The sequence below is a fragment of the Hetaerina americana genome, unplaced genomic scaffold, assembly GCF_022747635.1.
Source record: "Hetaerina americana unplaced genomic scaffold, ioHetAmer1.1.p SCAF_8, whole genome shotgun sequence".
Taxonomy (NCBI): domain Eukaryota; kingdom Metazoa; phylum Arthropoda; class Insecta; order Odonata; family Calopterygidae; genus Hetaerina; species Hetaerina americana.
Genome location: NW_027287427.1, coordinates 53,799,120 through 53,820,657, shown reverse-complemented (window position 1 = coordinate 53,820,657; position 21,538 = coordinate 53,799,120). Strand labels below are relative to the sequence as shown.

Here is a 21,538-nt window from a genome sequence, read left to right as displayed (position 1 = left end):
ACCATGAAATTTTTAATTTGTCATAAAAGGAATGGCGCTAACAAATGTATAATATATAAAAATACAGCAGTATGGAGTCCCTTCTGCGACTCCTCCAGTACGTACTGTTCATACAGGTACACATACCTGTACTTCATTCTATAAGATCTTGTCATTTTAAAGATAGCCAAAAAGATAACACGTTTTTCAAGGACGCGAGGTATAAGCAGTATGAAAATAAAGTAGAAGAAGGAAAAGTGAAAATATTTTAAATAAATATTCTGCCGTCGAAGTGTATGTGAAGTGATAGCACCCAACCCGTTTCACACCCATGGTACCATTCGGCGTAAGTTGACTTTCATCCGCTCCAAGTTCCGATTCTGAAAATGAAGTGCTCGGTAAAAGTTCATCTCTCTCGGCTCTGTCCCAATATTTTCTCCCTTGGGACATAAAAAAGTGTCCCGGATTTGCTTCCACCATATATGGTACCCACCACCCTCCCATCCCGACCCAAACAGATACTCCACCCACCACCTCTGACCCCATTCTCCCTTTTCCTTAAGGCTCTCTTGTCTTAGGGTCCACCTTTCCGCGCTCAATTCTAACTTTTCCAATTTCCGCATACTCTCTCTCTCTCACTCTCGCCATCTTCTTCCTTCCCTCTCGCTCCGTACTTTAAGAGTTAGGCGGGTGAAGGAGTGGATAGGAGAAATGGAGAGAAGAGGTGGAATACTAAAGAGATTCAAAATGAAACGAGGAACTCAAGGAGTTATAGCTTCTTTCAACCTCTTCACTCGTCCTCACGGTTTCAAGACGCCAGTTGATTCAGATTCATAGAAAAACGGCCGTTGATTATCAAACCTCTAACTTCATACATTTACCGTGATACTTTTCCAGTTTCTTTGCTTCTGTTGCCCCCAGAGAAATGATGGTGTAATGAAAAAGATATATTAATGCCAAATATCTTCTGCCGTATAGTTTCGGGCCAGTAGATAAATTGATTAACTTATTTTCTGCATGCGAATGACTTAGGTTGGACCATGGATGATACCAAATTATCGACTTCAGCACTTTATAACGTCCATGAATGTTACTGCACCAATTCGATTGGGAATCGGGGAAAGGGAGGGGGCTCGGTAGATAAATGACTCCGAGGCTCTGCTGAGCTGATTGGTTTTTTTTAAATAAACCTTCCGAGGGAGAATTAAATATTCTCCGTCAGAAGATTTGCCTATTTATCTAGATTATGTCCTTGATGATTCCATTGTAAGGTCAATGTAATCATTTTGACAGCACTGAATACACGATTATTGGATGAATTTCTTTCCATGATTTCATCGTGGCACAATCACCGATATATGCTCTACATTTAGTTAACTAAAATATGAATGAATTCGTGTTGCGGGCATCTTTTAATCAGGCACTTATCTTTGTTTATGCTCACAAAGATATGGATTCGTAATTTGACCACAATATACTGTTAGACTTTCCACCGATGGGGTCGGAACAAACAATCTATAAAAGTTTTTTTTTGTTTCTTTTAGCATCATTTTTGAAACATGAACGTGCCAAGTGATGTAATGAGCTCCCTTTGGCTGCCACATTGCATGTGCGACATGCAAAAATTTGGTAAAGGCTTTGATTAAAAACTTTCCAGATCCGTAGGAGTCTAGATTTATGAGATCACATTGTCTATACATATTCTCTCCTACCCTCGTCCACACGGTGGTGATTGAGGGAAGCTGTTTAGCAGAGGAGGGAAGGGGTTGCAACGCCTGGGGTGACCCGGGTAGCTGGGAGGGCGGGGAGTTTTTGAGGGAAGGAGGTGGTGGAAAAGGTTGGTGGATGGCGGGAGGGTTTAGGGCAAGGACAATTTCACAGTTGGGCGATCACGCTGGAATGACCTTTATGACCTGGGTCAGCCTCTCTCCCTCGGCGTCGCCGCTTTCCGCGCCATCTACTCATTCCGCCCAAGGGGCCAAAACTAATCCTTCGCCTCCCACTCTCCACTTCCCCCCGCACCCCCCTACAACTCTCGGAAGCATCCACCTCACTAACGTTCGCACACACCACCTCTACCTCCCGTCCACCCCACAACGTCCGTCCATGTAAGTCCCAACACCTCTCCCATCTGATATCACTTGAAGTCAAGTTAAACGTCCGATGTTGGGGGGGGGGGGTGTTAGGGATCCCCAGGGTGGGCTGAGGAGGAGGTAGGAGGATGACCAGGCCGTTTTAGGTGCTTCAAAGTGCCGGGGGCCGTTTTAACTGGGATAAATGTTTACGCTAACGCCTTCGGGTCTCGGCATATCCCATCGACCAAGTCCATCATGTCTCTCCACCCCACCCCCGGCCCATCCTCCCCATGGGTTTTTCGGTCGCCCTGTATCCCCTAATTGCCCTGCCACCCCCTCCGCGCGGCGTGAAATCAGTACTCCGTGTGGTGATTCGGATACACGGAACATTTTTAAACCCTGGTTTGAAAAGAAATGGAGCGATTGGAAAGGGAGGGAACTGGAGTCCAATTTGGTTAGGGCAGCGATTTAGTAGTTCCCTGTAGTGAACTATGCGACCGCTAATCAAGTTTCCGTAGAAAAAGTGATATATCTACATTCCATGCGACGTTGAACTTACGTACGTTATAAACATTACGATTGACTATTGGTGACGTAATTATCGTAATATATGAGAAAAAAGGTTGAATTATAAGTAATGTCGATTAGAGTTGGTGACATCTTTCTGAGTCTTTAGTGAATCCGTCGTGGACCTCGGGACCTTAAATATTACTACAGTCACACTTCATCTACATCTACATAATACTCCGCAAGCCGCCGCAAGGGCGTGTGGCGGGGGGTGTTAGGTCACCACCCGTAAAAAGGAACAATACCACATGCAAAACAACAACATGGAAAATTGCACCCACACTTCGAGGTATCCCAAAGGAAATATATGTTATAATTAATCGTACTGCTAAACACTTACAGTCGCTTCATCGAAGGTAGGGAGAGATAGCCGACGTTTAACTGGTATCTGGTTTACTGTGACTATTCCCCTAAGCATTCTAATGTTGAAAATTATTCATTTATATGCATTTGTGTGTGTATTTAACACATAATAGCCACTAATAGCAGTTATTTTCCATTTTAAACTCGAATATTTGGTATCGACTTCCAACATTCCCAACGCTTTTCTCTTTCTTTGGGCATTAAAATCACAGCAAGCAAGTGCAGAAAAATTCTCTTTTCTTTGATTTATTTCAAATGTAATTACACATACAGTGCTTTGAGGTATCAATTTGCGGGAAAACCCGTAGGGTGGAGGGGGGGAGAGGCTTGAGAGTTAGATGCTTAAAATGAAAGTTTCTTCAAGTGAATTCGAGGAAAAACGTGAGTTGAAGGGAATCAAAGTTTGGAGATTCAATTGAGGGATAAAAAACAAAAATATTTTTATGCATATACCGGGGAGAAGTGTCTACTTATCCTTTAAGGTAGGATTTGAAGGGAATATTTTCCTCTTCCAAATATATCCACCATTAAACGTTAGTCATGAATTTTATTTATGGTAGTGTCGCAGCGCTCCGAATCCGCGACAACAAGGGTTGAGGGTATTAATTAAATAACAAGAGCGGTCTTCGGTACGGGTATTTTTATGTGCGTAACAGAAGGTTTGACAGTATGGCGGTACACAGCTCATGAGACAATGCCGCGAGAGAGTAGGAAGTGAAGGGAAGACTTGGGTAGGTACTTACAGGAGGACAAGAGGATTGACCGGGCTGAAGGGTGACCAGAGGCGTCGTCGGCGTCGAGTCGTCGGAAGGAACCGGCCGGGGGATGGGATGTAGACCGGTAACTCGAGCGAGCTGGTCTGGTGGTATCGGTGAGGAAGGGACCGAACCCTTACGTAGCGAGGCTGGTCCGGGGAAGCGGGGATAGGGAGCGGGCGTGGACCGAATTCCGAGCGGAGCACGGCTGGTCCGAGGTTATGGGCGATCAGGATTACACTGGCGGGCCACCCGTCTGCCGAGGATGGTCACCCTTTTATCGGAGCTCAGGGTACAAAGGGTAGTCTCTCTTGTGACGCACGGCAGGGCCGGGGGAATCACTCGTGACTCCGCTCCTGACTCACAACGTTCTCCCGGTATCAGTCCCCGGACTGATTAGCCGGTGGTCGCGGCGGTGGTTTCCAAGAGTTTGATTGTGCTGACGCATAACCCTTGCAACACCACCCTCGCGGTAAAAGAAAAAGGCTCCGCGGGGTTTAGAATCCTAACTCAGCTTGTCACAAGAGAAAACTCCCAAATAGTACCCTGTCTCAGCGACAGCTCATGAGAACACATAAAATACATATACAACACCTTATACCGGAAAAATGACAGGAATATATATACACATGTGTTAACCCTCGAGTATGAACAATACCTCCACCACTAGCTATATATGACATATAGAAAAAAACAGATATATATCTACGTATATAATTTTAGTAGTCTGTCTGTCTCTGACGCACATAAGTTTTTTAAATCACTATCCCAGAGATTATCATCATTCTGGCATTCCTTATCCACAGTTTTACACATTTTACGCATCAGGGAGTTGGGGAAACAAAGGCTCGTTCCTTGAAATATTGTATATTTGGAGTGTTGGCGTTACAGTGGCCGGGAGGCGCTCAAGTCTGTCTGTAGGGCTGGCTTCACTATTGTCTTCTTTCTTATGGCAGAATCCCCAGAGACGTGGAATCACTACACAACACAACACAATGATTGCACTCGCTACAGTCACTCCAGAATAATTAATAAATTGAATGTTAGAGCTTAAGGGTGATAACATTTTCACATTTCTTGCCATATCGGTTAGGGAAATGGTCGGAACATTGTGCGTATTTAGTTTTTCTACTGAGGTGAATGCTTCGGCCAAACCATCTGCCGCCTTTAGAGCAACAGGCTCACTACTTCTTAAGTCGATATTAATATCCGGCAGAGGTTCTACGGACACATCCCGGTCAAAAGAAAAACTAGTTTCGTACACAACGGACGTGGCTCCCAGAAAAACATGATCAGTGCTAGCTGAACACCCTGGAGGCAAGGTGAGGCTTCCTTGACCGAAGATAGTTATTCGCGAAATTTTCATTGTGCAAGCATTAACCAATGTAATATTTTTACTGACACTGTAATGCCAGATCCCCGGATACTGACTTTTCAAGAAAACTGCGTAATTAGATTGAGTAAGGAGGATCTCGCAATTCTCCCTTATTAGCTTACTTTGATTCCGAAATACCGCAATATTGCACGAGCTGGATAAACTGGTGTGAATAGGATAGGAATATGGACAGATATCTATGCCATTCCGGAAACAATTTCGCCAGTACTCATCTGGGAGCAATACGTATTCCTTGTCATTTGCAGAGACCCCGAGGTAAGTCGAGTCGGGTCAAAGGATGACCGCTCGCTTATGGTTCGAGTCAACCGAAGGGAAGGCGTGCGCCTTATACACCTGGAAAACCGATCCTCGCCGATATAACGGAAATGCCACCAATAATGTGAGGCTCTTCCCTTGTCTTACGATGCGTACGTGGGCGGATTTGTAGACCGAGAGAAGGTCGCTCCCGTACTGGGCGAATTCCGTATCTGGCCGCAGCTTAGAGCGAGCATTTCTAATGATCTCTCTGAGTTGGTCAAGGGGTAGGGTGGAAGGAGTCAGTTTATTAAGCTCGGCCAACATTACTGTATTGCGTATGTAATTGAGATCGCTTAAGAGCCCCGATATGTGACGCGAAATAGCCGAAAAAACTAGATGAAGGATATGAAATAAATTATCTTGATAGCGGCTCTCGGAGAGAGAGTGGGTAACCGAAGCGCTTGTTGTGTAAATTTTATTTTGCAGAAGGCGTAGGATTTTCTCAGTTTGGGAAAGCATTTCATCGTGCCTCTTTAGGGTGCTACTTACATTTTCCAAAAAGGTGAATCTAGCATTGTTTAAATTTTGGGTGTTTTCTGCGACTCGAGATATTTGTTTCTGGAGCTCAACTATTTGATCGTCCGTGGCCGTTCCCGCTAAATAGTGCAGACCATATCCCAACAGATTTAGCATGCCTCTTGTCGCTTTTTGGAATCCCTATTGGTAGTAAGAGTGTGATAACCGAGTTGAAGCATTCGCTAAGCCAGTGGTCGGACGGGAATCCGGGAGTACCGGATCGGAATCAAATTTCCGCAGCAGCCTTGGGTCAATATTCCGCCCCGGGGTTGGCGGCCGCTCCATCTCCTCGGAGTCGATTTCTCTTGTGTAGATATATGCCTCGTCTTGGCTCCCTCTGCATGGCACTGGTTGAGGTGCACTCCGGAATGTCCCCAGGTCTATCTCGCAGCCCGGAGTGGGTGGTCGTTCGGGAGTCTTGGGGACGTCCCAGTCGAACTTGGAAGTCGGGATAGACGGCCGCTCGGATAGCATTGTGGTCTGGTGACGGTTCAAGTTGCCAGGAGTGGTAAACTGTAGTGGCTCCAGGGACGGTGACTGGTGGTGTGGGTGCCGTCCTCTTGCTGCCATTCTGGAATATTCTTTGGCTATAACCGTGGTACTCTTCCGGGAAGGGCCCGTAGGTTATAATCATGGGTTTTGGGGATAGGTGGGGGCGGGCTTGCGTTGGAAGGGTTAGAGGGTGGTGTTTCCAGTGAAGGCTCCGTTGGTGTCGTTTTTTCGGCCGGGTTATGTGAACCTCCGGCATCGTTGTTTAGAAGCACTGGGGGTAAGGGGAACTGCTCTTCGCCGACGAAAAAGTCTGGCGGGAAATTAGGTTCGGGGTCGGGTGGCAAGGGTAGTAGGTTCCTGAGATGAGCTGTGACCAGGCGGCTATTTTGGGTATTCTGAAGGTCGAAGGTAACCGGACTTCTAATTTTGATTACTTTATAGGGTCCTATCCAGCGGGACACTAGTTTCCGCGCCTGACCTTGTCGGAGATTCATGTTACGCAGGAGGACTAATTGCCCGGTGGCAATGGTAGGAAGTGTTAAGCCTCGATTGTATTTCATGTGTTCCCTTCTTGTATTCTCTCTGTTAAATTCAGCCGCCTGTGCGTGCGCTAATTGCAATCTATGTTGAATAACATTCTCATAAGGAGGATCTTCGGCATATGATTTTTTAACAGGCGTTAAAATCGAGTCCCATGGCATCTCTAATTCTCGCCCGTGCATGAGGTATGCGGGAGTGAATCCCGTGATTCTATGCTTGCTGTTTCGGTACACAAATAAAGCAAAGCCAAGCTGCTCGTCCCAATCTGAATGGTCCTGTGACACATAATACGAGATAACATTAGCAAATGATTGATGGGCACGTTCCAGGCGTCCGTTGGCCCCAGGATTATGAGGAGAGGTGAAAATAGATTTGATTTGAAGTTTTTTGCATATGTTTTTCATGAGTTCAGATGTAAAGTTAGCTCCCCTGTCCGTTAATATTTGTTTAGGCACTCCATGTCGGCAAATAAACTTTTCTACAAAAATTTCCGCGATCGTCTGAGCCGACTGATTGGGTATCGCGAAAGCTTCAGGGTATCGCGTAAAGAAATCTTGACAAGTTAGAATGTATCTGTTGCCTCGAGCTGACGTAGTTAGAGGCCCCACTATGTCCAAGGCAACCTTCTCTAATGGGTAAGAGGCTTCCGTGACTGGTTGAATGGGGATTTTTTGCGGTTGCATCTTTCGTTTTTTACATGCCAGACATTGCTTTATATACTTTACTATATCCGTATAACATCCATCCCAATTGAAGTATCGCCGCACGATTTCTAAGGTTTTATCGATTCCGAGGTGCCCGCCGAGCGGATTGTCGTGGCATTGTTTTAAAATGTAAGCTCGCATGCTCCTGGGGGCACAAATGGTAAATCGGGTTCCCGGTTCCTCCGTGTGAACTTTGTAAAGAACGTCATTCTCATCATAAAACAAATTCGGATAGTGCTTCCTCGCCTGCTCGTGCAAGAGTTTCAGATCTGGGCAAATTAATTGTTCCCTTGAAATTTTATCCTTATCCCACGCGGGTTGATGGGATTCTCCCAACGTATTTACTGTACTGTTACTAGGCGTTAACCTAGACAGGGCATCTACATGGGTTATGCTCTTGCCTGGCTTGTGGATAATTTCAAACGCGTACTCACTCAGTTCCATTATCCATCTTGCCATTCTCGGCTTCGGTTCTGAGAGAGTTAACAGCCATTTTAGAGGCTTATGATCGGTGTGAAGGATGAATTGTCTCCCTAGCAAATAAATGCGAAACTTCTTCACCATCTCTACTACGGCTAAACATTCAAGTTCTGTGGCAGAATAAGATTTTTCGGCTTTATGCAACTGTCTACTTGCACATGCAATAGGATGTTCGCCATCCTCAAAAATTTGGGAGAGTATCCCACCGATGGCTTGTTGGGAAGCGTCCGTCGCAAGGAGGAAAGGTTTGGAAAATTCGGGAAATTTAAGAATAGGTTGGGTCGTAAGACACAACCTCAAGTGTTCGAATGCGTGTTGTTGATCCTCACCCCAGAAAAACACTGCATCTTTTTTCAATAATGGAGTGAGAGCACTGGACTTTTTTGCGAAATTTGGAATGAATTTCCTGTAATATCCGACTAATCCTAGAAAGGATTGTAATTCTGGCACGCTCGTTGGGGGCGAAAAATGCTTTATGACTCCTACTTTGTCTTCATCGGGCTGTAATCCATCTGCGGTAATTAAATGGCCCAAAAATTTGACTTTTTCTTGAAAGAATTGGCATTTCTGGGGTTTGAGTCTTAGGTTTGCGGTCCTTAGCCGACGAAATACTTCCCGAAGACCTGCCACATGTCCTTCAGGAGTGGAATCATAACGGAGGATATCATCTAGATAGCATACGCAACCACGGTATATCAATCCGTCCAGAATTGTGGTCATTAACCGCATGAAAGTAGACGGAGCGTTCGTCAACCCAAAGCTCATTCTATTACATTCAAAATGTCCATCTGGTGTGCTAAAGGCTGTGTATTCCTTGCTCTTGTCGTCTACCTCGACCTGCCAATAGCCGCTGCAAAGATCCATGGTAGAAAAATATTTCGCGCCCCCTAGCTGGTCAAACGTTTCTTCTATATTTGGCATCGGAAATACTTCCTTTTTTGTGACATTGTTCAATGCGCGGTAATCTATGCACGGGCGGTATTGTGTCGGGATTCCGTCTCTACCCTTTTTTTTAACCAAAATAATTGGTGCCGACCAGGGGCTCGTCGAAGGTGATATCACTCCTTGCTGTAACATGTCTTTAATTGCATTGTCTAATACGGATCTCTGTGAATGAGGGACACGATATGGTCGCTTATTGATTGGCGTGGAAAGGCCTATGTCTATGGTGTGTTTTACTACGCTGGTGCAGCCCAGGGGAACGCCGCCGTGCACAAAAATATCTCTGAATTCTTCTAATAGGTCACGTAACGGCTCTCGGGCGTCTTCTGGTACGTTATTTAGGCTGAATTGAACCATGAATTCCCCTTTTTCTATATCGTTCGGCCATATTTCTGCCTCCTCTGCGACAATTATTTCGTTCACGTAGGAGGCCTTTTCTACGTGCACCCCGGCTGTCGAAAATTCCAAACCCTTCGGAAAGATTTTCTCGCTTTTGTGCATGTTACCCAGTAATATCGGAAGTGTTCCATCGTCCATTACTTTTGCCACTACCGGAATTACGATTACGTCTGTTATGTCCGGTACTTGAAAATTATCTAAGAAAACCTCCTTTCCGGCTAAATTAGTATTCCTTGCTGTTGTTAGAACGTATGATAACGGAGGAATCTTTAATTTTTCCTCTATACGGACCACTTCTGATCCCCTTTCCTCTTGGGTCAAAAAGTAAACAGGCTCCACAATTAGTGGTACTGTGCAGTCTTTGTCTATCTCCTCATCGCTCGTTCTCCCAAAGCTAATCTCCCTTGAACCAAAATCGGGCCTCGAGTTATTTTTATCATTGAAAGAGACTACGGTCTGCCCCAAGTCATCGTCATTGCCCAAAAATTCAAAACGTTTCGCAACTGACGGCACGGCCCAATCATCGCCTGTCTCTCTCTCGTCGCATTTTCCCTCTAAGCGAGTCTCCTCTGAACCGAATACGGACTTAGAATGTTTTTCTGTAGGAAGAGAGACTACGGTCTGCCCCAAGTCATCGTCATCGCCCAAAAATTCAAAACGTTTCGCAACTGACGGCACGGCCCAATCATCGCCTGTCTCTCTCTCGTCGCATTTTCCCTCTAAGCGAGTCTCCTCTGAACCGAATACGGACTTAGAATGTTTTTCTGTAGGAAGAGAGACTACGGTCTGCCCCAAGTCATCGTCATTGCCCAAAAATTCAAAACGTTTCGCAAGTGACGGCACGGCCCAATCATCGCCTGTCTCTCTCTCGTCGCATTTTCCCTCTAAGCGAGTCTCCTCTGAACCGAATACGGACTTAGAATGTTTTTCTGTGGGAAGAGAGGCTACGGTCTGCCCCAAGTCATCGTCATTGCCCAAAAATTCAAAACGTTTCGCAACTGACGGCACGACCCAATCATCGCCTGTCTCTCTCTCGTCGCATTTTCCCTCTAAGCGAGTCTCCTCTGAACCGAATACGGACTTAGAATGTTTTTCTGTGGGAAGAGAGGCTACGGTCTGCCCCAAGTCATCGTCATTGCCCAAAAATTCAAAACGTTTCGCAACTGACGGCACGGCCCAATCATCGCCTGTCTCTCTCTCGTCGCATTTTCCCTCTAAGCGAGTCTCCTCTGAACCGAATACGGACTTAGAATGTTTTTCTGTAGGAAGAGAGACTACGGTCTGCCCCAAGTCATCGTCATTGCCCAAAAATTCAAAACGTTTCGCAACTGACGGCACGGCCCAATCATCGCCTGTCTCTCTCTCGTCGCATTTTCCCTCTACTCTTCTTGAGGTGTGAGATTCTCCTGAAGAATATGTTGATCTCGTATTTAACTGGTCATTTCCAGGCTCATTGTCACCAAAGGAGATAAGATCTACGTCGGCTGCCGCGGAAGGTCTGGATTCTAATTTTACTTCGTGGTTTTCATTCACCTTCATGGTCTCGTGCGTTAAGGATATGCTACTACCATATTTTTTCATAAAATCTAGCCCGATGATTCCCTCGTACGGAGTTACTCCGAGATCTGCTATTAATGTGTCGTGAGGGTACTGGATTCTGTCCATAACAAATTTTACGCAACTTTGGCCGATTATTGATAGTGCGTGACCGGAAGCACTCCTTACTGGGCGATCGTAGGGTGATATTTCCAACTCGCCAAACGGGAATACCTTCTGATGAATTATTGTGACGGCAGCACCGGTATCCACGAGGAACCAATAGCTTTTGCCCAGTACCTCCACTCGAACCATGATCCCGCTCGCGGGAGAAATGGCCAAAATTACTTCGTCCCCGACCCCTGGGTCGGGGCCGATCCATTTCCCTGACTGGAGTTATTGGATTTAGTAGGGCATTCTAGAGGGCGGTGACCCGATTGCTTGCAAAGACCGCAACATAACAGAGGACAATTCCTGGAGGGATGGCCAGTTTCTCCACAGTTGAAGCAATTTCTTTGGTTTGATCTACAATAACGAGCTATGTGGCCCACTCGTCCACAGGAGTAACATTTTCTGTCCGCGTTTGTGACATCGCTACCGCGAGACCATCCTGTGCTGGGAGCGGTGATGGGAGCAGGAGGGTTGCTGGTAGCGGAGCACCGTAGGGAATTGATTTGGTTGGGGCAAGAACAACGACTCGGTTCCCTAAATTCTGTCTGAGATGAATTTTTAAGTGTCATCGAAGAGAACCATGGCGGCGCTGCATTATCTTGCGGAATTTGGAGAGAATTGATCATAGATTTACTGGCATAATTCCTAACGTTAGATTCCTCACTTAGTGCAAATTCTTCTGCTTCCAAGATACTCTTAGGATTTCGTACCAACACAAAACGTCCTATTTCTTCCCGTAATCCCAGCAAAAATTGCGACAAAAGTCGATTTTCTATCATTGCTCGTGTTCCTTCCACATTAGGATCCTTGAGTGTTCCCTGCAATTGGCGAGCTATTTTCCTAAGCCTTGTGGCATACGCCGACACGCCCTCGAGAGGCTGCTGCACGCAGTTGGTGAATGTACGCTCCAATAAAAGAGGTGATACCCGAGACGAAAACCTTCGCGTAAGATAAGCTGAGAAATTTTCAAAATTATCAAGGACATGGGGATTGGCGGCAACAAAATCTGCGGCAGATCCATTGAGACGCAAACGAGCGATGCAAAGTGTCTGAGATTCACTCCACGAACAAAGATGACTAGTGAGTTTTACGCATTCTAAAAATTTTTCCACGGAAACATCGTCTTCTCCGCTAAAACAAGGCACGAAGTAAACGTGCGCACCTAAGGCTGGCGGGTGAGGAGTGACTCTTGCCTCGTTACAAGAGCCATTTGCGGATGGAGTTATTGTATTTACGCAAGGGTCCATTTCAATTAAAGTTTGATTTACTCGGGGGGACGCTTCCACAGGAGACATAGACGGGAATGGGGGAAAACTGCTCAGCCAGGCCATGGCAAGAAATTATATAACGTATAGCACAAAATAAATAATAAAGAGATAACCAATCAAGGCTTCACAAAATAGGTTAAGGCAAGATATGAATACTTTGAACAAGTGCTATTGACCGCTCTCGATTAAAGGATTTAATGGCTGTTCAAATGAAAAGGTTTCGGAGCTAAACTTACACCGTCAACCCCACACCTGACACCAGTTGATGTCGCAGCGCTCCGAATCCGCGACAACAAGGGTTGAGGGTATTAATTAAATAACAAGAGCGGTCTTCGGTACGGGTATTTTTATGTGCGTAACAGAAGGTTTGACAGTATGGCGGTACACAGCTCATGAGACAATGCCGCGAGAGAGTAGGAAGTGAAGGGAAGACTTGGGTAGGTACTTACAGGAGGACAAGAGGATTGACCGGGCTGAAGGGTGACCAGAGGCGTCGTCGGCGTCGAGTCGTCGGAAGGAACCGGCCGGGGGATGGGATGTAGACCGGTAACTCGAGCGAGCTGGTCTGGTGGTATCGGTGAGGAAGGGACCGAACCCTTACGTAGCGAGGCTGGTCCGGGGAAGCGGGGATAGGGAGCGGGCGTGGACCGAATTCCGAGCGGAGCACGGCTGGTCCGAGGTTATGGGCGATCAGGATTACACTGGCGGGCCACCCGTCTGCCGAGGATGGTCACCCTTTTATCGGAGCTCAGGGTACAAAGGGTAGTCTCTCTTGTGACGCACGGCAGGGCCGGGGGAATCACTCGTGACTCCGCTCCTGACTCACAACGTTCTCCCGGTATCAGTCCCCGGACTGATTAGCCGGTGGTCGCGGCGGTGGTTTCCAAGAGTTTGATTGTGCTGACGCATAACCCTTGCAACAGTAGATATAGCGCACGAAATAATTTGCGATGGTGTAAAAACCTTTAAAAACAAAAACTTGTTCATGTGCGTTGAGCTGAACGTTACCAATTTGAATTAATGCTGTAAAATTAATATCCAATGCGCAGACCAGAGAATTCGGCGGAGAAAGTAAAGGAAAATTGTTTCATAGTTTTAGATCCGGTTACGAGTGAAAATCTGAAAAGAGAAGTCGTAAATCGTTGTCACTTTTATGCCGGGTGTTCGTGAGATGAGGATCTCGGTAACCTGCTCGCAAATTGAGTATCACCACCTGTTACGACCCACCCGCGTTTAAATTTGCTGTCCATTAGATGACGCCCCTGCCTCAGTGAAAATTATTATGAAGGTTTGCATGAGAAGGGAAAGGGTATGATGCAAAAAAAGAATGCGCCCAATAATGTCGACTTCGTTCGTTCATCGGTGATCGCCGAAGACGACGGTTGAGGGACAGTGATAGTCGGCGTCGTGATGCTGTTGGAGATCGATCACGATGGCCCGCCTCATTTTTTTCCTCCCCCTACGCCACCGTTCATTTTAATTTCCACCCCTAATGGAGTGGAGGAGAGTCACAGCGGCTCGCGGCGAGGGATTTGGCGGAGGGCAAAGGGGTGGTAGTCGAGGTAGAGGACGGCGCGCCGGCGAATAAATCGACTATCTCTCGTTGAGAGTCTGCAGCCTCTGTAATTCGCCCCGTCGTCCATCGATAGGTTTTCGAGGGCGAAGGCAATAAGTGTCGTCTCTCGCCCTGGTGGCCCGGCGGCGGCTAATATTCGCCCCGCTCCCGCTTTAAACCGATACATGGGGCATGGGGAAACCCTCATCCCCCCTCCACAACCAATCCCTTCCCCTCTCGCGTCTCGACGGCATGGACTTAATTGATCGCCATTTTAAGGCTTTAACGATCATTGATGCGACACCCTCCCCTTCCCCCCTCCCTCATCCCACCACCCATGCCATCCCAAACGGCCTATCCTTAATGGAGAGACGATGAGAGGTGTTTATAATGCGAGGCGGATGAATCATGGCCTCTCGGGGGAGGGTGAGGGGGTCGAAGGGATGGGAGAGGAGGAGAGAGCGGCGGGTGGGGAGGGATATAAAGATGATTCCCGTGACGTGGAGAAATTGGCGGTGAGGAAGAGGGTTGGGGAGAGGACTAATTCACGAAGCCCGAAAAAACGTTGTATTCGACAAAAAGGATTACGCCCCGGACGTGTAAAGAGGGATTTGGGACTGGATTAAAAGGGAGACGTGATGCTGGTACCGAAAGTGAAAAAAAAGAAACATTTTGGGGAAAGAGCAGTGTAGGGTGCTCAATGAATGGGGGGGGGGAATGTTTTATTTGTCTCGCCTTTCAAGGCGATTATTGCTTTACACGGAATGTAGTCCGCTGATACATTTACGCGCCCAGCTCAACTCCTGAGCCGATGATATCAAAATTTATATCGCCGTCGTAACGTCTCCGAAAATCGTTAAATTAGCAAGAATAAAACGGTGCGGGACGGCGTAAACTTCTGATAGGCAGGGCTCGACTTATAAATGAGGACGCAGTTATTTTTTTTACTAGAGATAAAACTGTGACGTAGATACATTAGGTGTTATTTTTATGAGCAGCAGGGCTATAACGTGGAGATCCATCTTTGAAGAACGAGTAATCAAGAGGCGCCCAGTCATGTCAAAGTAATTTATGTACTCCTGAGGCCGCTTGGCTTTGACAGCGTGAAGACAAGCGTCGAAAAGTAATTCATCTAATCGTAACCCTGTCTAGTCAGGATTAACTGTGCAAGGAAAATTTGTATCGCTCATTTGTTCTTGAATATCTTACCTCACGAGTGCTTTGGAAAACTTAATGTAGCATAATTGGTTGTCTATTCGACGGAATTTCTAATCCCGTTAATTAGAATGATTCATATATGGAGGATAATTAAGTGCTGCTACCGTGCATTTGATCAATGGCACCATACCGCTGAATGGTCATCGTGTACCTAATGGTATTATGTCATTCGATTATGAAAACTAATCCGGGTGTCGAATCATGAACAAAGATAACAGAAAGATATGGCTGAGTGGTTTGAGTAAACATCTGTGAAAATAAATAAACCAGTACCCATGACACTCAGCTGACTGAAGTGCTAATATAAATTAAGGATTTCAAACATTTTGTGTGGATTGATTTCAAGAAAAATGCATTGCCGGAACGAATTAGTATTCAGAGCTAATATGAAGTACGAGGATGACACAATGAAATTTGAAATATCACCATGCTTTTTGAATGATGGCAAATTTACCTCATGGATTCTTCCTCCATAAATGCTCCGGCCTCCATGCTAATGTTATAAGGGTACTGTGTAATAGTTCATGCTTTTGATCGAATTAGAGGTTTTTCTATCTTTTGCTGGTATTTCTTTTCAATATTAATGTTTAGTTTTTTACAGAGCTGTTATTCATAACAATCTCAACGCTTGAGACTAACGAATCAGAGCCCGAACGCTCTACCAATGCATCACTCTGTATGCCACAAAATCGAAATGCATAAAGCAAGTGTATGATTTTCTACATCAGTAGAATGTGCATATGTTTAAAAATTATTTTCAAAATGGTTAGTTTTAAGGAATAAACTGTCTCGCAGAAAAGATGAAAAATTTTTGCTTACGATTTTGAGTTAAGTACCATTAAAGATACTGAAGTTTTAAGAGAGAAAAACGGTAATTAAACGGTAAAAACGGTAATTTTCGCGCACGGAGGGTTGATTTCGGCCAATATGAAACAATTTCTGGTGTTAAGTAAAAATATAAAATTATGTTTTGCTTAAATAATGATATTTCTTGAATTAATATGCCCAAACAATCACACTCATACAAATACAGAAAAATACGCATGGATGTATAGGTTATTACCCCAATAACGCTTTTGTTTTTTTTACAGGTTTTTCGGGAAATATGAAAACGTTATATCCTTTGATATCGCGATGTGAATTCTACCATTATACTCTCATCTATTCTTTGCGTGGAGGAAGTAAAATTAGTCTGCCAACGTTTGCACTTTCAACTGAGCCCGCTTTCGAGCATTCCCCTCGCGCTGTCTAATGAGACGTCTCCCGGCGGTCACCGTCTCCCCGTCTCACCCTCCCAGCTCGTCTGTTTACCATGCCACTCCAACCTTCCCCCGCCCCCGCGTCCTTCTTCCATCCTCACCCCTACGCCCGGCGATCCCCGCCAGGTAGCGGAATCGAAATTATTTTTAAATTCCATCCCGATCATTAGGACGAGGATGTCAAGCCGCGACCACTAGGGGGTGGGAGAGAGAGAGAGAGTAGATCGGAATGCAACACCCCGCAACTCGAACCCCTGCCACCTCTTTACACCCCCCCCCACTTGAACAGCGGCGCGATGCGCCCACCGCGGATTGCACACTGGGGAGGAAAGGGCCGACGAAGACAGGGAGGCGGAAGAGGGATGGAATTCCGAGGAATCACACAAAATGTAGTCGGAAGCTGAGGAGACCTTATGGCAGGATGGTGGGTGGATAAATAGTGAGGTTTTTGGAGAAAAGGGTTGGGGGTTGGTGTGGTACGGGGGAAAGGTTCGGGGTCGAGTTCCGGCAACCCTCGACCGTTTGGGAAGTCGTGAGGGGTGGGGTCCGGGGAAGGAGGAGGAAAAAGGGGAGGGAGGCAAATCGTTAATCGGGCTTTTGCGGGATAAATCAATATCTGGTGGGACAACCGCGGAGCCACTACAACTCAACGCGCGCCCTCATAACACCTCCTTTCCCAACACCACTTCGCCACACACACTCACACAAACCTTCCCCCTCCTCCCCGTCCGTGCCCTCACTCCACGACCCCCTTCACCCTCGACCCCGAATCACCCAACGAAATCCCTTCCATCGAATCCCCAACGAAGTCTCCCGCACTCAATCCTTCTCATAACAAAGACCCCGTGCTTGCATTCGCGGGGAATTTGTCATCCAATGCGTACGAATCCACAAGAATCGTCCGGTCTTCCATCGACTCCGCCGTCCGTAACGTTGCCAGTTTAGTTGAGTATGCTCAAGTTTTGTTTTGGATCTTCGGAGTTTTTGGTCTAGCAGATCCACGCGTGCCGTCGGCCATTATTTAGTAGCCCGTGAGCGTACGAATCAAACACATGCTTGTGCCGATCCTTCGCAAAATCCGGAACTAATTATGGGCGACGTTTAAATAAAAACGCTTAAGGCCGTACTCATCAAAAATATTATAATCCTCAAACATTTTCAAATTTTAGGTAATATTCAAGAATAAGGTATATAAAAAAATGCATAGGAAATTCTAGAGTGCAGGGTGAATTTCGAAAAAAACATCCAGATATCCGTAATATTAACATTTTAAGCTTGGGCAAATAATAATTTCGTATGAATTGTTGCATTTGATAATAATGTGTATATAATCCAGCGTGGCAGAAAATATGGCGCCAAAATAATCGCCGTCCTAAGTGAAAATCTTTCAATAGTCTGCAAAATATTTTATATAAACCTCAATTCTCTGTACAGATGATTTTTTTGGTCGTTCGTTTCTCAGCGAAAGAACTGCGTAAACCACGTAAGTGACATACGTAGGGCATTTTCAACTGAAAGTTTGAGTGAATGAAACGAAGTGTTACATTCAAATTTGTACAGTGTAAGAACTTCGATGCGACAATTTTGTGTTTGGGACAAGGGTAAAGGTCATTCAGATGTTCATCGCCTGCCCCTTACAGGGGACCCAAAACTTTTATTGCTCTGTTAGTTTCCGGATATTTTGCTTTTAATCGAAAAAAAGAAAAAAATTGCTCGTTAACTCAAAGGAACAATTTTTGCGGAGTGACATTATGGAAGGTGTATCGCTTGAATCACGCAGTGATCTCATTGCGTATTTGAATTCTATCTTTTGTCCACCGAAGAGGAGTGAGACCCGCCCGCGGACCTGATTGATCAGCCACGAACAGAGGTACTCCTCTTCCTGACAGCTGCGTGGGTGATGCCTCGAGAGCACGGAACTGAAAAATATATTCTTCCAACGCTCGTTTTCCATCTCACCCCGGGGTTAGCTTTCGAATCGAGAAAATAGAATGTTGGAGGAGGATGGAGAGGGGTAGGGAGCGATTCCGTTAATTACTTTTTTCCATTTACGCCCGCTGCCTCGCATTAGCCGAGAGGGGAAGAAGCGCGCAAAGAGTTAGTTGCCCAGGTGGGAGGGAGTGGGGAGGGGTGCCTCCTCGGATCTTTCCGCCCTCCCAGAGGATTTCTCACCCCCCTCCCCATCCATTGGGGTGAGGATACACCCCTGCCCTGCGGTGGGAGATGGAGAGAGAGAGTTTTCGGGAGCCGGCCGCACACACATACGCGCAACCACCCCCGCCTCCAATGAGCATTCCATTTCGCGCCAAAGCAGGTCGGGTGGGAGGTAAAAGGTTTCGTGAATGGAATTCCTGCGCTCTCGCCCGTCGACCTCGCGATTTTATAGGCCTTTATTCCCACCCGCGGCTTAATCGACCTAGCGCTCCGGCCGCGATGTAAATGCTGAATAAATATCCGCACAAACACCAGGAGGCTAATTTATTGGCCTCGCACCAGGTAAATACGTGTTGCCCCTCTCGCGTTTTTCCTTTGCACATAACGGTTAAGTAGAGGTATGAAGTGTGCGCTAATGAAATTTGTTGTTTTTTCCGCCGTTGTAGGCAAAAACATGTTGTTTGACTTTGTAATCAACTTTAATGCATGATGTTTCCAGGAACTGGGGGAACAATGGCGACTTTATTTTTCACGCAAAAAGGCCGGCGAACATCGCACGAATTTGTATACCTCGTGCCATGGAGGGAAATAATCCATTTATTCATCAATTGCGTACCCGTCCACATGCCGTAATTTCCACTTGTTTTTTCTGCAAAATAATAGGGGAATGGAATAGCACTGGAAGTTGGTTAGCAGGAAGATAAATACTTGAAATTCGAGGATGAAAGCATTCCGTTTATATCTTCAATCGACTTCGGTAATTTTTTTAATGTATTCCAGAGGCTGTCAACTTATTATGGATTCCAACTTTGTGTATTCACTGTTCTTTCCTCGGCAGTTTACTTGTTTCACAAGATATTAATATTTATTGCACTCATAATTGTGTTTCTCTCTCTTGGGAGAGAGCGAGTTACAATATTTACATTTTTGTTTCTAACCACCATGAAGCAATAGATGATGTTCAGTTGTGGAACAAACGGCGTACTGTGTGGCGTAGTTATCCTGTGGCTACGCTTATGGCTTCCTCATGAAGCGAAAGTGATTCCCTACCCTTGTAAATTTTAAACATTCCCATTTAAGCTCATCACTCCTGACAGGGGAATAAGCTCGTGGTTTAACGTGCTTTGGGAACCTCGATTTACAGTAGTGAATTTTCAAACTCTCAAGTGAATCAATTCAGACGGTTGCAATCTACTTCATTCTGTGGCATAATTTTCAAATATTTACATTAAAAAATCGAATACCAACCTGAAGAAATCACCCGACCAAATGAAATAGTTTTTCTCTCTGTATTTTCGTAATTCCTAATTTTTCTTTTGAATGATACTGGTTTTACGTCTTCTGTTCTTCATGCCTAAAAGTCAATATTTAGCTTTTCGTAGCTTTTCCACGAGTTGAACTATCAGAGTGTTAAGGACAAGTGATGCTTGAGCTAGGATCGGAATAAATGGCAAATGTCTTGATATGCTGTCTTGTGTTACCCTCTGGACCAGCTGGATTTCTTATGTATATATATATATTTTTTTAAATTAAGATAGCACTGGTCACAGAGTGAGCACTGCATAGTAAATGCATGGAGAGGACTATATTGATATTTTGTTTCTATTGATATTTGTTTCTACTGATTTGTCCTCTATTGATACTAGTTTCACTAGTGGTATTGAGGAAAATATGGCATTCAGCTTTCAGCTCCATGGTCTCAGAGAAGGATTAAATGCAATAGAAAGCAATGATTTCCCCTGCATAACATTTGGAGAAAGTAAAATGACTGAATGTCTACACTAATTTTCATTAAAAAAGGAGGAGTCTCCACTAAAAGGAGTAACATGTTCTACGGTCAAAGGTAGTTCATTAAATAGGCTTATTGCCACTCTCATCTCATCACCGCCATATTAAAATTAAAAAATGGGAATTTCCTTTTATTTACATTTCTTTATTACATGTTCAATTGTTCATTTTATTTCTGTTCCAATTAAATCCTTGGTAATCATCACTGAAAAGTGTTTTATTAGTTTCTAACCTTTGCTGCAATTCTGTCAGTATTAGAGTTGAATTGAATTTGCATATTAAAATCCTTTGAATATGTAATCAGTTATGAAACTAATAATTGTAAACCTGATTTGACAAAATTCTGCAAAAGGAAATGGGATTTTGCCTATATTTATACTTTGCATAGAATGCCTTTCATTCTTTATTTTCCCTCTGCAAAGCTCACTCTGGAATTCTCTTGTGTCTACAGGTTGCTTGTTGGACAGTGCACTGCCACCAGAGGTGCCTCCCAGGAACCCAGCCATGAATCGCCACAATGGACGCAGTGCCACTGGTGTTGGCATTGGCAGCACAGGAGAAGGAGATTTTGAGCCCTCATGTCTAGTCCGGACCCCTTCCGGCAATGTTTACATCCCAACTGGTGAGAGTGAGAAGCAAATGGAGCTAGCAGCATGTTAGAATAAGAATTGCTTGTACACAATATCCAAAAGATAACTTTACTGTGTTTGAAATGTTCTGACAGTTCATGAAATAGCATAATTGCAATATATGTTCTTATTATGAGAGTATGGTAGAGTGACATTAGGGACTAAGAAAAAGCTTCCCATTTTTTCAAAGAATTAATTTTGGAGTTTGGAAAACTTGACTAGAAGGAATACTGCTTAATTAAATATAAGCATATGAGTGAGGAAAAAAGAAGTAATGATGTAGTTGATTACTTTTAATTTCATTTCCATTTCATGTCATGGTGTTGGATTTTGTGCTACAATTCTTATGTTTAATTTTCACCAAAAAATATTAAATGACTATGCACTAAGTAGTATGTATTCTTATTTGTATGCATCAATTTTTCATTAATTAATAAATAATCTGACAGTTTGGC

At 45.0% G+C, this 21,538-nt stretch overlaps 1 protein-coding gene across 4 annotated transcripts in view; it reads left to right on the top strand.

Annotated features, from left to right (window-relative positions):
* Ten-m (teneurin transmembrane protein Ten-m) overlaps positions 1-21,538 on the top strand; it is a 301,736-nt gene that overhangs the window by 257,709 nt on the left and 22,489 nt on the right. For all 4 annotated transcript variants that reach the window (XM_071597033.1, XM_071597031.1, XM_071597032.1 and 1 more), the window contains exon 2: positions 20,906-21,076. In XM_071597033.1, the coding sequence (XP_071453134.1) occupies positions 20,906-21,076 (171 nt within the window). The remainder of the gene's footprint in view (positions 1-20,905; positions 21,077-21,538) is intronic.